Raw genomic sequence first — 13,228 nt, 5'->3', positions numbered from 1 at the left:
TAAATATTAGACACATTTGGCAACCTGACCACCACTGGTCTTGTCTGTAAAATGGTAACAGCAAAACCCACTTCCCAAACTGTGCTACAAAAATGGGGGAGTGGTCTGTGGAGAAAAGTATTTTACAAATGCAGAGTACTATTTTTACCTTCCTAGTCAAAGACATAGAACAGCTGCACACTGGAAAAAAAAAATAATAATAAAAAAAAAAAAAAATCGGTTTAAGCTCAAATACACCAGCCAAGAAATGTCTCGCCAGGAAACCACCAAGGCATTTAGCCTGCTGCTGACAGCTCATCCAAGGCGGGGCAATATCCCAAGACAATACGCCCTGCTTTGCTTAAAGAAAAAAAAAAAAAAAGTTTTGCAGTCTTAAGAACAAACTGGGGTGGTTTTTTGTTTTCCTTTTTTTTTTTTCTTTGTGCAACTGTATTTATAGACTTTTTTATAATTTAATATTCTTCATTTTGTGCATCAACTGATGCACAAAAATCTTTTGGTGGTTGTTGTTGTTATTGCTGTTATTTCTACATCCTGTGGTTAAAAAAAATAAAATAAAAAAAAAAGTTTATGGTGTTAACTCCAAGGCTCCGATGGGCTTAAGAGGTGAGGTACCTGCAGAGCTCCGCACGCGGGGCCGGGGCGGTGTTTGCCTACGAGAACGCGTTCGCTCGGGCCCCGGGTGCGTTTGGGGCTTTTAAAGGTTATCCCGCGGTTTATAGTGCTGCCGAGGATGGAGGCCCAGTGAGAACCAAGCACCGTCCCTGGCGCGGTGTCCGGCACCGCTGTCCCGAACGTGACCGGCCCTCGGCGAGTGCCCGGATCGCTTCCTACTGCCGGCTCTCGCCCTGGCAGGAGTACCGCCAAGACCCTGCCGGGCGAGGCGGGTCCCGGCCCGCCCCGAAGCCAGGGCATGCTGCGCCGGCCCGGCCCTCCTCCCTCAGCGCCGCTCCCTCAGCGCCGCGGCCCCGCCCCGTTGCGAGGGAAGCGGCGTCGCCGGTTGCTACGAGGCCGGGCAGACGCGCGGAGCTGGCGGCGGTGCGGGCACGGCGCTGACCCGGGCGCTGCATGGAGCTCGGCGAGAAGGCCGGCGGGGTGGCGCGGGGGCAGCTCCTCGCCGGGGGCCCGCAGGACCGCGCGGGAGGGCGGCGGAGCGTCCCTGGGTATCCTTGCTGAGGCGGCCCCCGAGCGCCGGGGCCGGGCGTTTCTCGGGGCCGGCCAGGCCCCGCCAAGGCGGGCCGGGGCTGCGTGCGGCCCGTGTGGGGCTGCGGCGGGGCCCGGGCGGCGATGTCCCAGCCTCCGCCCTGCCCCGCGGGCAGATACCGCCTCGGGGGTGTCTTCAAATTAAAGCTTGTACACTGAGGGGTTTAAACTGCCGTGGGAAAGTTGGCTTCTCAAGCAACTTCGGAGTTTTCTTGTTTTCCCTCTTCTAGGAGATTATGCCACTGTGAATAGTGTTTTTCATCGTAACTTGTGGGTTCCTGTGGTTTTGAGTTTTAGTAGTAAGAACTACTGACACAAACTATTGAGATGCACCTGCACAGTTCTACTTAAATAATTACTGGCTTGATGCAGGACTGACCTGGCTGTGGAGAGCTTTTATTTAGTGATGATAATCAATTTCAATGTAAACAACTAATCCTTTAGGATGTGGGGGTGTGTGGGGGGAGGGTGTTTACTATTTAACACTTTCCCTGTCATACCTGCATCCTTATGTTACAGGTTTAGATAACTACACAAAATGTCCCTTCAAAAGAACATAATGAAGGTGGGATTTTTCACCTGGTGGTATCATGAAAGATGAGTGCAAAGCCTCTTCTAAAATCCCTTTAAAAAGTAAAATGCAATTACATTTTTTTCTGGATGAGCATAAAGTTAGTTATGATAGTAAGATACAATTATGAACCTACTCTATATAAGGTCAATCACACAGGCTATTATATCTTTTAATGAGCTGTTCCATCCAGTTTCTATTGTCCTTAACACCGTCTTAGGGATAGCGATTTCATATTTCATTTTGAACAGGATTTACAAGAAGAGCGTCGAACATTGAGAGAGCATCAAAAAATGCATCGGAGCAAGGCAATGAAATACTTGCTGGAGACAAACAGAAGAAGAAGGCAAGTAACTAGGGTTCCTTTAATGGAGGATTGTAAAAAAAAAAAAGAGAGAAAAACAAAGCAAAAAGAGTCAAAACCTTAAGACAGTTCAATATATCTCTATTATTTTCCTGTTCACTTTGATAAGTAGCTCACTGCTTTGGCCTAGAGGAATCTAAGCTGAAAAGTTTCACCAATTCAGTTTCTTGCTATAGGATAAATAAAATATAAAAACAATATTCTGATTTACTCGTTAATTTTTGAAAACTCACTGTAGTCACATCTCATATAAACGAAAGGTAAGTAGCACTTTCATCTTGTGGCTCTGATCTGCATTTCTGGTGTTCTGGGGTTTATTAGCTTCAATGGATGTATGAAAAATGCATTCAGCTGTACAGCGTGGGCCAGCAGAAGGCAGTTGTTGCCTTCAGAAGTGTGTGCTGCTCTGTCTGCATGGCCTAACAGCTGCACAGCCTGCCCTTCATGGCAAGGCTTTGCTCCCACTGCCCAATAAACACAAAGCAACATTTTTATTGTAGAGGATTATACTTATAATAAAGATATTTTGTACTGACATTTTAAACAGAGCTTTGCATAGTCTGTCTTCTGCGTACATGAGAATGCAAAGCCGTGAAATATTCTGTGACAAATGGATTAAATAATTCATGCACTGAAATGTCTCAGTGAAGTGCTCTAAGCAGTTTAATGAGCATAGAGGTCTTTTCCCTCGCACTGAGGTGGTGCTCACACATACAGGGGGCTCAGCTGTGTGCACTGGAGAGACAGATGGGTTCCTCCTTGCAATCCCCCAGCCTCAGACCAGCTTCCTCTGCCTCTTGTTAACTCATTAATACTCATGCCCCACAGTTCCCCTATCAGATGACTTCTGTTGTACAATGTTTACTTATTGGCATATGTTCATAACTCATAAGAGAGGTGATATATATTGTTTATATTGCCTTTTTAGCCTGACAGTATGTGCTATCAACTTATGTTTTGAAATATAAAGAAAAATGGAAGAGGAGATATAATAACCTGTGAGTAATTAAAGACAGAGTGCAACCCACAACCTTTGCAGATAATAAACTGAGTCTCAGTTGAAAAATTAAATACCTAATTTCATTTTCTGGAACAGAACCACTGTAATGCTACACATCTCAGATGAACACTGTTTATTGTATTACTGGCCTTGAAATATTATACTCTAATGTAAAAGCAAATACCAGACAGCCTGCATATTTTTGACAGACTGGTGTAGTTAAAGTAATACTCATGGATACATAAATACATTTCCATATGTATTTCATTGCAGCCTTAAGAAATACAATATAAATTCAAGCTACTCAGGTGAGCCACTTAAAAATTTAGATACAGTATTCATAAAATGAAGTTGTTTCAATTTGTGAAAATTGAGAATGGCAAAATTATTAGCACAGTAATCAGTTCAAATGAAAGTCTGTGGTAACAAGTTTTCTCCTAATAACTCAAAAGGAGTGAGTTGTTTAATGTTAGGTGGTAAGTGCATACAATATTATAAGCTGTGACATACATAATTTAAAAATTAGGGTCACTGCATATGTGCAGGAAAGCAATTTGAAAATAAAGATCCTTGAGTCTATTTTTTTTTCTCCCTGGCACTTATGCAGGAAAGAATTGATTGATCAATTCTCAGGTCATGTCTAAAGTCTGTATGAGCCAAGTTCCATTACCTTTCTTACACATGTAAAGGTGTTAGATATGATGATGGTTTCTCAAGGGTAGCATGATGTTCTTAAGTTCCACATTTTCACCTGGCAGCACCCAAAATTCTCCCTGCCAGTGCTTGCAGGCATGCATCAGGAGTTATTCTTGGCACTGCTACTGCATGATTTCAAAAGAGAATTTTTATCTTTTTGCCTTTTTTATATGGAGAGTAGGAAGGAGTGCCCTGTGAAGTGTGACAATCTGTTTTCTACCTCTAACCTTCAAATAGAGTGGTTGAGGTTGGAAGGGACCTCTTGAAGTCATCTGGTTGAACACCTCCACTCAGGAAGGGCCACCTAGAGCTGGTTGCCCAGGAATAACTTTTGAGCTTCTCCAAGAATGGAGTCTCCACAACCTCTCAAACCTGTGTATCAGTTTGGTCCTGTCAGCAAGCATCACTGAAGATAGCCTGGCTCTCTTATCTTTGCACCTTCCTTCCAGGTATTTATAGACATAATAAGATTCCTTTGAACCTTCTCCAGGCTGAACAGTTACAAATCTTTCAGCCTTTCCTCCTAGAGAGATTCTCCAGTCCATCATCTCTGTGGCCGTTTATTGGACTGTCTCCAGCCTGTCCATGTCTCTCTTGTACTGAGGAGCCCAGAGCTGGACACAGGCCTTCAGCTGTGACCTGGCTAGTGCTGAGCAGAGGGGAAGGATCACTTCCCTCTACATGCTGGCTAAGCTCTGCCTAGTGCAGTTCACGATACCATTGACCTTTACATCAAGGTTGGTCTCTTCTCTCAAGTAACAAGTGCTACAGCACAAGAGGAAATGGCTTCAGATTGCACCAGGGGAGGTTTAGTTTGGATGCTAGGACAATTTTCTTCATGAAGAGGGCTGTCAAGCATTGGAAAAGGCTACCCCTTGGAGTGGTTGCATGTGGTATACTTCAAGATGTGATTTAGTGGTGGACTTGGCTGTGCTGCATTTGTTCTTGTAGCTGATGACCCTAGATGTCTTTTCTAACACGAATGTTTCTATGTTTCTATGTTTAATGAAGATGTTAAAGAGGATTTGGCCCAGTACTGACTTCTAGGGTCATCTTTGTACTGGCCTCCACTAGGACTTTGTGTTACCAGCCTCTGGGCCTGACCATTCAGACCATTTACATTCTGCCTCACACTCTGCTAATGTACAGCAGCATCTCATTTATGAGGACCCCCTATGGGAGACAGTACCAGCAGCCTAAAGTCCAAATAGACAATATCTACTGCTTTCCTCTCATCTATAGGACTGTCATTTCTTTGTAGAATTTTATAAAGTTGATCAAGCTTAACCAAATTTAGTGTCAACCTTAAGTTTATACATTTTCTACTAAAAAAGTAAAAGCAGTTAATTTCCTTTAGGAAGAAGCACTACTGAAGATACAGGAGAATTTCTGCTCTCTCCTTAATCTTGCGTCATTTAGGTTCATTCTCTTCATATTGTTTTCTGGAGGAAAACTTTTCTGTGGGTTTTTCTTTGTGTTTTTCTTCAGGAACCACCAGCAGACCTCCTTTAAACAGGAGGTACCTTGTTTAAAGTACCAAAAAAAAAAAAAAAAAGCTTGTACCAAAGCACTTTTTAAGCTAATGAGACCTGTGTATGCATATGCAAGGTTCTTGCAGATTGAGGTCTTCTGTTGTCAAACTTTTCTATATGTACTTATGTTATGAAATTTTCCCTGACAGTGTACCGTTGATTTGTTGTCAATACTTCTAGAATGCAGCAGCTTCAGCATTAATAATACTCATCTTCTACAAGCTGTACTCAGTTAATTGGTTTAGTAGTAAAAGACAAAAACATCACTTGCTCAAACTGAGCAAGGATATCTTTGGAAATAAAAGTCTCAGTAACTTAAATCACATATCTTTTTCAACCCCCCTGATGTCATCTGTTTCTTTGCATCTCTTGTACTGAGTCCAAGCTCCTTAGTTTTAACTACAGTGCTTCAACACAGCAAAAAACCCTAGCCTACAGTTTATACAAGTTGCCCAAGTATCAAGAAAGTAATTTCTTTATTGTCTCACTGATACATGAAGTTGCAATTTCAAGATCAGATTAAGAATCAAATATTCTCTGGGGTAGTAGCTGGCAGATATTCTGTTTAAATAACAGTATTCTGGAAATAAGAGCTACTGACTAAGCACATACTTGATGCAAATGAATAGGATATCATATTTTATGTTTCTATAACACACTGCTTTCTAAATATCAGCTGTCAGTTTTTCTGGGGACTACAGACTTCGTGCTGTTCCTGCTCAGTGGAAAATGTGTGTCCCATTTTACTGGGATGTTACTGTCTGCAGGTAGCTGGCTCATTCTGGAAATGCAATTGTCTATGTTCATTTTAAAATAAACCTTACAGTCAGTTATCTGGGTTCAACATTTTGAATTAACTTGAAATAGCTAATCCATCTGTTGAAACTGGGGAAGGAAATATATATCGGTTTCCAATCTATTCATGATCTATTGTTCTTTCTTTAGTACTTTATTTTCAACATACACGCAAGCTTTGTGCTCCACCTACTGGCTGATTAACATTGATTATTCAATAAAAGCTCTTTAAATCATTCATTAGTTTTGTTGGTAGAGAATGAAAAGCAGTCTACAGCCAGAAATATGAGAACAATGTGAGCATTTGGTAAACAGAGAGGGCAGAGTGTTGAGAATTTCGTGTTTCTTTCTACATCAGAATGGAACTGTGAGAAGTAGGTGATCACTGTAACCATGTGGACTTGAAATGTAGTATTACCCTTTCTGATAATGGGCCACAGGATTGTGATGAGTTTCCAAGGCCTTGGAACAGATGCTTGTCAAGCTTACTCTCTTTGAACTTTTCTTGACCTGAAAGCAGCTTTGTTTTGCTTGGTTTAGCTGTAACAGAAATTTCTCTAAAAGACCAGGTGTCTGTGGCTAATTTGTTTTGCCTTCGTTTATATTTATATTGTAAGACCATAGTTTTATATAGATAGCAGTAAGAAGCAGTTATTCTATGCAGAGAATGAGATACTTATGGGTCTAAAATAATGAAGTAGTATAGAGAAGTGCAGGCCTGGTATGTAGCAGAGGCTTTGAAAACTGGAGGAGCAGGATGTGGCATGGAGGAGTACAGGCAGGGGATGGTAAGAGATGGCACACAGGTTTGGCACTGGAGACCCATGGCTATAGTCACCAGTAGTCAGCTAAAGAAATGCAGAGCTAGGTCTGACAAACCTGGCTTTAGAGGTAACGAAGAGAAGAGAAGTAAAGAATAGTATGTAACATACATAGAAGGCACCATGTATGGAATATTTGGAGGTACTGTGGACCTACAGATTGACAGTGCTAGAGCAGAGGTGTAAAAGTGTATTAGCAAACATAACAATGACTCCAAGTGGATCCTAAGGTGAGGGAAAAGAACTCATTTACATGAAGATCCTGTTGGTCCTGCTGAAGGGACTCCAGATGCTTCCAGTTCACCCTGAAACTCCAGCACAACTAGAATGAAAATACAAGCCTTGGGATGCAAAAGAGCAATGCAAGAATGAGCATCAGGAAAAGGGATAGAAACTCAATGTGTGAATAACAGTTCAAACTGGTTTATCGCTATTATTGAGCCTTTTTCTCTATAGAAATATTCTAACAGTGTCATTATTTTTCAGTAACAATTCTGGATTAATGATAACTGGACTCTTAAGATTTGAATTATGCTAACAAAAAAACTCTTGGCTATATAAGGAGTGCCTGGGTTTTGCCTATGAACAAGACTTGGAATGTGACAACTTGTACATAGTGCAGGCAGCCCTCCTGTGGACCTTTGGGGCATACTGCAGGACAGCCCTCTGTGAGCCCATAGAGTGTTGTAAGGGTTGGTCCTTCTGAAGCTCTTGCAGCAATTTCAGGCTGTCTTTGTATTCAGCATATGATAATCAAAGGTGATGAAGGAATAGTTTTAATATATGTTCCCGGTCTTGGTAAGTGTCTTAAGATAAAAAAGTTGATTTCTGGGCAATGTCCACGTATCTTTTTATGGACATAAGATTGCTTCCTGTTTGCCCATGAAGGGAATTTTGAGTGTGACACCACATTCTAGCCTTTTCTTGATCCTACTGTAGTAATTGACTTTACAAATATCTTCCTACCTCCATTTTAAAATTACTGTGCAGTGGTTTGCAACATGATATTGTAATGGAAGAATAATATCAAGTCAGTATCAAAAGTATCAAAAGGTTCATTTCATAGCATTCCATACACACTGTATATACTCCTTTTTTAATTAACATTTTCATCCAAGGCAGTAGTAAGCATTTAGTCCACCTGGGAATATAACATCTATCACTTCACTGTGAAAACAATTTAATAAAATTAACCAGGAAATAGTTCCGCCATCTAGTCATACTGTTTTTAACATAAAAATGCCTTCCACATAATGTCCGTATATGTGAGACAGCTAAATATTTTAAGTTTTGTATTCCAAATTCTCCATAAATATTTTGGCAGCCATTTCAAAAATTGCTCCACCACTGGGTTGTTTATAGTAGACAGAAAAATTCTGTTAAAAAAACACCAGTCAGGAAATTCTTCTGCTAACTATCCATCTTAAAGCCATACTCTTTTGCCAATGTTACATCTGTGATATGAACCTAAGGAGAGTGCATGAACAAACACTTGCTTTAACTGTTTTTCTGTAAGATGTAAATGTGCATTTTTTAAATTACTTGTTTTGCATAATGCACCTGGATGTTACATTTTACACTCTGCGAGGTCAAGAAGTTCATAAGGCTTCACCAAATAACTTTCATGCATTTCCATACATTAAAATAAGATCTTTTTTTCTCCTTCTTGTCTTAATCCAAACCAAATAATGATCATGATGAGCTGTGCTGAAAAAGACATCTTGCATCAGCATTTGGACCTGCTCATTCCCAGCTATATGGAACAGCAGTCCTCTTTTTAATACTTGTTAATCAGGAATGTGGAAAAGTGCAGCTAAGTCATATTCAAAATCATTTAAAAAAAATAAATAATCTGTCAGAATTGACTTTTTTCCTTTTTGGCCTTATACACTGGAATTACTCCAAGTGTAAAGTTGTAGAATTTCCCACATCTGAATTTAACAACTACAGTTCAACTAAAGGCCTTCTTGAAAGCTTCAAGCCTTCTCTGAAGGCTTCTACATGCCTTCAGCTTCTAGAAATATTAAAGGGCATCAAGAAGAATGGGCTTGAAGGATAAGGAAGTCTGTTTTCTCTCTCATGATTTTCATTTAGTCAAGATAAAATTGCAGATTTCTTTATTAGATTTTAAGGTGAGTCGAATTCAGGAATACTGAAACTGGACAATGAACTGTAGTTCTACTGTTTAGTTCTAACATGTTTTGACAGACATGTATATATGAGTTTTTCAAATAGTGGAAGTTCTTTGTCTCTCTCTGCTACACTTTGGCTTCCAAGTGGATTAAAGTGGATATTCCTGTATAAGTGTGTGCTTGGGAATTAGTTGGCAGTTTTTCTATTTTTTTACTATTGTGCAATTACAGCCTGTAGTCTTTCTAAAATAAAAAGTACCAATTTCAAATTATTTTTGTGTTTGTTTTCACAGGAGATCAGTCATCATTTTGAAGGGATACTAGAGAGGGTCAAGATGATTATTTCAGTTTGAACTTTTTTCCTGTAAAGCAAAGGGAAGAATAATTAAAATAGCTTGAGTTAAGGAGTATCTCTGTCAAGTAGCCGATTTGCTCCATTAAGCAAGAAGAACTATGAAGCAACTGCTAGTGATTAGAGTTATGGGAAGGTATCTTACTGTGATGAGAGAAACAAAGAACATACGGCTAAACATTTCTTTCTACTAATGCTGGCTAGAGGGGGACCCTACTTAGTGTACTAGTGACCTGTTAAATCCCATTACTAATACCCAGATGGGAAGTTCCCAGCTTTAGTGATCTTTACATGGCAGGCTTTGAAAGTTTCACGTGCGGACCATTACTTTTATAGTATTACTACTTTTAGAATAGAATGTTTCCAGGGATGGGGCATCTACAACCTCTCTGGGTGACCTCCTGCAGTGTTTCACCACCCTCACCGTAAAAAATTTCTTTCTTATATGTAGTCTGAATCTATCCTCTTTTAGTTAAAGAACATTAAATATGACTTGCCTACATAGGCACTGTGCCGATTAATATTCTGGGTGTATTTCACCCAGGGAGCTAGTTTGTCAGTAAAAGTTGATTCTGTCAGCAGAAGAGATTCCACGTAGGTTCATGAAGCTCATGCCTACTGAAGGAAACTTTTGTGATGATGGTTGTTTTTGACTAGAGCCTGCTTTGCTTTCCAACCACTGAGAGGACACATATATATTTTAATAATAATAGATTCTGTCAATTATAGTTTCATGTTACTGTTTTATCCCATTTTGTACTGCTAAACTGATTGTCTTTCAGGAAGCTTCTTAACAACTACAACTTGATACTTACTTTTGCATATTTATAGATAAAAGCTGTAGGTCCTTTGTGTTATTTCTAAATAACAACTTTTAACTGTTATTATTTCCCCAACAGCTTGTGCAAAGTACACACAGAGCATTTGTAGTTAACCTTCCTACTGATCTCACTGTGATACACTTTTGTGGTACTGTAAAGGCTGTTGTAAAAGTCACATTGGTGACAAGAGCTGGTTGAGTCTGCATGTTAATTCACATGTAAAAAAGAATCAAATCCCTGGTTGAGTCTAAAAAACAAAAATATATTGGGACTCTTCTTCACCATCCACTGTCCCATTTACATTCCAACAAGCTACAAATCCAGCTGTACTGAAGTTAATTGCAATTAATTTATGGGCAAGCAAGCTTTTGTACTAAAATAGCAAGTGGGTAAGCAGGTAAGTTACTAATATTTTGGTAAATGTAATTCACAAACATAGGAATAATCTTCTTTTGCTTCTTAAATACAGAGCCTTTGAAGAAAGGCAGAAGGAAGTAGAAGCAAAAGAACAAAGATTTAGAGAACAAGTTCTGCAGCAGAGGAGGATTAAATTTCAGGAGGCAACTGCTAAGTTCCAACATGCTCATCAGTCCTTTTCTCAGCACAAACAAACAGGTTTGTCAATTAAAAATTAACCATTATTTACAATACAAGTGTTTTTATAGTCACAGAATCATAGAACACTTTAGATTGGAAGGGAAACTGGAAAACAACTGACAAGAAGCTCAGATCTGATAATATGACAATTGGGCAGGGGAAATAAAACCAGATTTTTTTTCTCCTAGAAACTGTACTGTGAGGTATTTCACTATATTTGAGTCACAGTACATAAGTACATGACCTCCTTGAGGTATTGTGGCTTCCTGGGTTTTCCCCACTTTTTTGACTGCAATGTGCCTATTGTAGTATTGCAGTACTGTGCTTTCACGGCTGGCTGAGAGGTGTTACAAGGCCACTGACAGTTACTAGGATAGCATAATGATCACTTCTTTGAACCTTTGAATAGAAAAATATTTGAAAATGTGCATTTTATTTATCATTAAGTAAATGTAGTCCTAGCATATATTAATATGGTACATAACTTCTTTTTTTTCTGAATTAGTCCACTTTCTAAGCTGTTCTCTTGCTGGGAAGCAATGATCACTTCAGCTCAGTTCCTGCTTTCTTGGAATCAGTGCAGATTGGCATGAGTTTGTAAGAGCATTGGCCAAGTCTGATTTCCTGTCAACTTTCCAGTGTTCAAATGCTTAAGATATGGTCTATTACTTAGGTATTCTTTAGCAGATTTACTCTCCCAGCTGCAGTTGTGCCAGCTGTGAGGTAATGTCTCTGACTTCAAGATCAAATGTCAGATTAAAATAACAAAATAGAACAGTACTGGTTTAGGGCTTCTTCATAACTCCACTGACAGCCCAGACTGTGTAGCAATAGAAGGAATCACATTTTTTTCTCTTGGTTTTCTTTTAAAGAAATTCTGCCTCTGCTACTCTCTACCCTACTTCTACTCACTTGAAAGTGGCACATTGTGCCTGTCTGGACTCCTTCTTTCCCCACTGGTTCAATTATTAAGTTACAATCTGGCCTCTGTAAAATATCTGCAAGCCATAACTTTGGCTTAGTTCATGAGGGGAATAATCATGATGTAAAAACAAAGTTAGATTTTTTTAACCTCATATTTTTTCAACAGTACAACAGTTTAAAAGCAAATAGCAAAACTGTTGAATACATGTGTGACTGTAAACACTTAAATAGACTGGGATTTTGTTTCAGAATATCTTGAAGCGCTCTTGCATGTCTAATAATGCTAAACTACTGTGTTTATTGTAACTGTCTGGATTTAGGCTTCCAAACTTCAACAACTTAACCAAACCATTTATGGTAAAATATTGCAATTTTTAAAAACCTTTCCCCCATTGTGTGTTTTTAGCTGTGATCCCTCCAGTCCAGACAAAAGCAGCTTTTCAGTTAGAAGAAGCTCTTGAACAGATTAAAGGATCAGTTTTAACACCAGGACTGGGCTTGCCAAACATAAACAAAATCAACTTCAGGTAAGCATTCCTGTTTACTCTGAATATTCAATAAACAGAGGACAATTACCTTTAAGAAATTGTAGGTCATTTCTCTCATGGCAAAGAAAGCATTTCTGTGAACTTTTCCAATTAAACATTATGCAATTTCCTTGAGTTGTTTGTGTCCAGTTGGTAAGACAGCAGAGGAGATGACACAAACCTTTTCCCCTCAGTGGAATTCTGGGAATAGTCAAGACTAATCCGGCCTTCAGTCAGTTATTACCTAACTCAGATTGTCATGGTTATCAATCCATTTGCTGTTCTCAGAATGGTTCTTTCTAGGTGATTTCTTATCCAGATTGCTTTTCTTTTGACATTCAAGGATACTCTAGTTTATATGTTCTCCCAAGGATCTTCTTTCCAGCTGTCATTCCTTTATATTTGTCATTCCTTACATGAATCGAGAGTGTTCTGGCAACAATTTGACCTGTAATTTCATTTTTATCACATAAAATTTTATTTGCATGCCTTTCATTCTACCCAAGCACTGTTTATAAGATACCTTGACTTATAACAGAATGTTCCTTCATACACAGTTTATTTATCTGCTGTATTTCCTACTAGTTCCTGATTATCCCTTTCCTAACCTCTCATTTCTTCAACATTTCAACTCAGGGGGTTATTTTTGTTGTTGCTTCTTTTGTTATTGCTTTCCGCATTTAATTTATTTTCTGTATGGTATAAATTGTGCAGATATTCACAGAATAGAGATAAATTCTGCCTGAAATGGGTCTCCCTACTTTTGAGTTTCAGTGTGTTCTTCATGGTGATGTTATTACTCAACTTGTTTACATATCTCTGCTGATTAACACATTTTCAGGTGATAAACTGGTCAGTTGGGAAAATATAACTCATAGAGCTTAACACTCATG

General features: G+C 39.3%; 1 protein-coding gene across 4 annotated transcripts in view; it reads left to right on the top strand.

The window, feature by feature from the left end:
* The first annotated feature begins 962 nt into the window (after nucleotides 1-962).
* The window catches only part of CEP126 (centrosomal protein 126), a 53,180-nt gene continuing 40,914 nt past the window's right edge, over nucleotides 963-13,228 (top strand). For all 4 annotated transcript variants that reach the window (XR_015284811.1, XM_086882002.1, XM_086882004.1 and 1 more), the window contains exons 1-4: nucleotides 963-1,163; nucleotides 1,995-2,120; nucleotides 10,757-10,902; nucleotides 12,215-12,335. Coding sequence is in view for 3 of the 4 variants with exons in the window: in XM_086882002.1 (XP_086738128.1) it covers nucleotides 1,069-1,163; nucleotides 1,995-2,120; nucleotides 10,757-10,902; nucleotides 12,215-12,335 (488 nt within the window). In the remaining variant the exon portion in view is untranslated. The remainder of the gene's footprint in view (nucleotides 1,164-1,994; nucleotides 2,121-10,756; nucleotides 10,903-12,214; nucleotides 12,336-13,228) is intronic.

This window comes from Cyanistes caeruleus, chromosome 3 (genome assembly GCF_971803275.1).
Source record: "Cyanistes caeruleus chromosome 3, bCyaCae1.hap1.1, whole genome shotgun sequence".
Lineage (NCBI taxonomy): Eukaryota > Metazoa > Chordata > Aves > Passeriformes > Paridae > Cyanistes > Cyanistes caeruleus.
The sequence above is the reverse complement of the archived record's forward strand: the minus strand, read 5'-3'. Positions and strand labels throughout refer to the sequence as shown.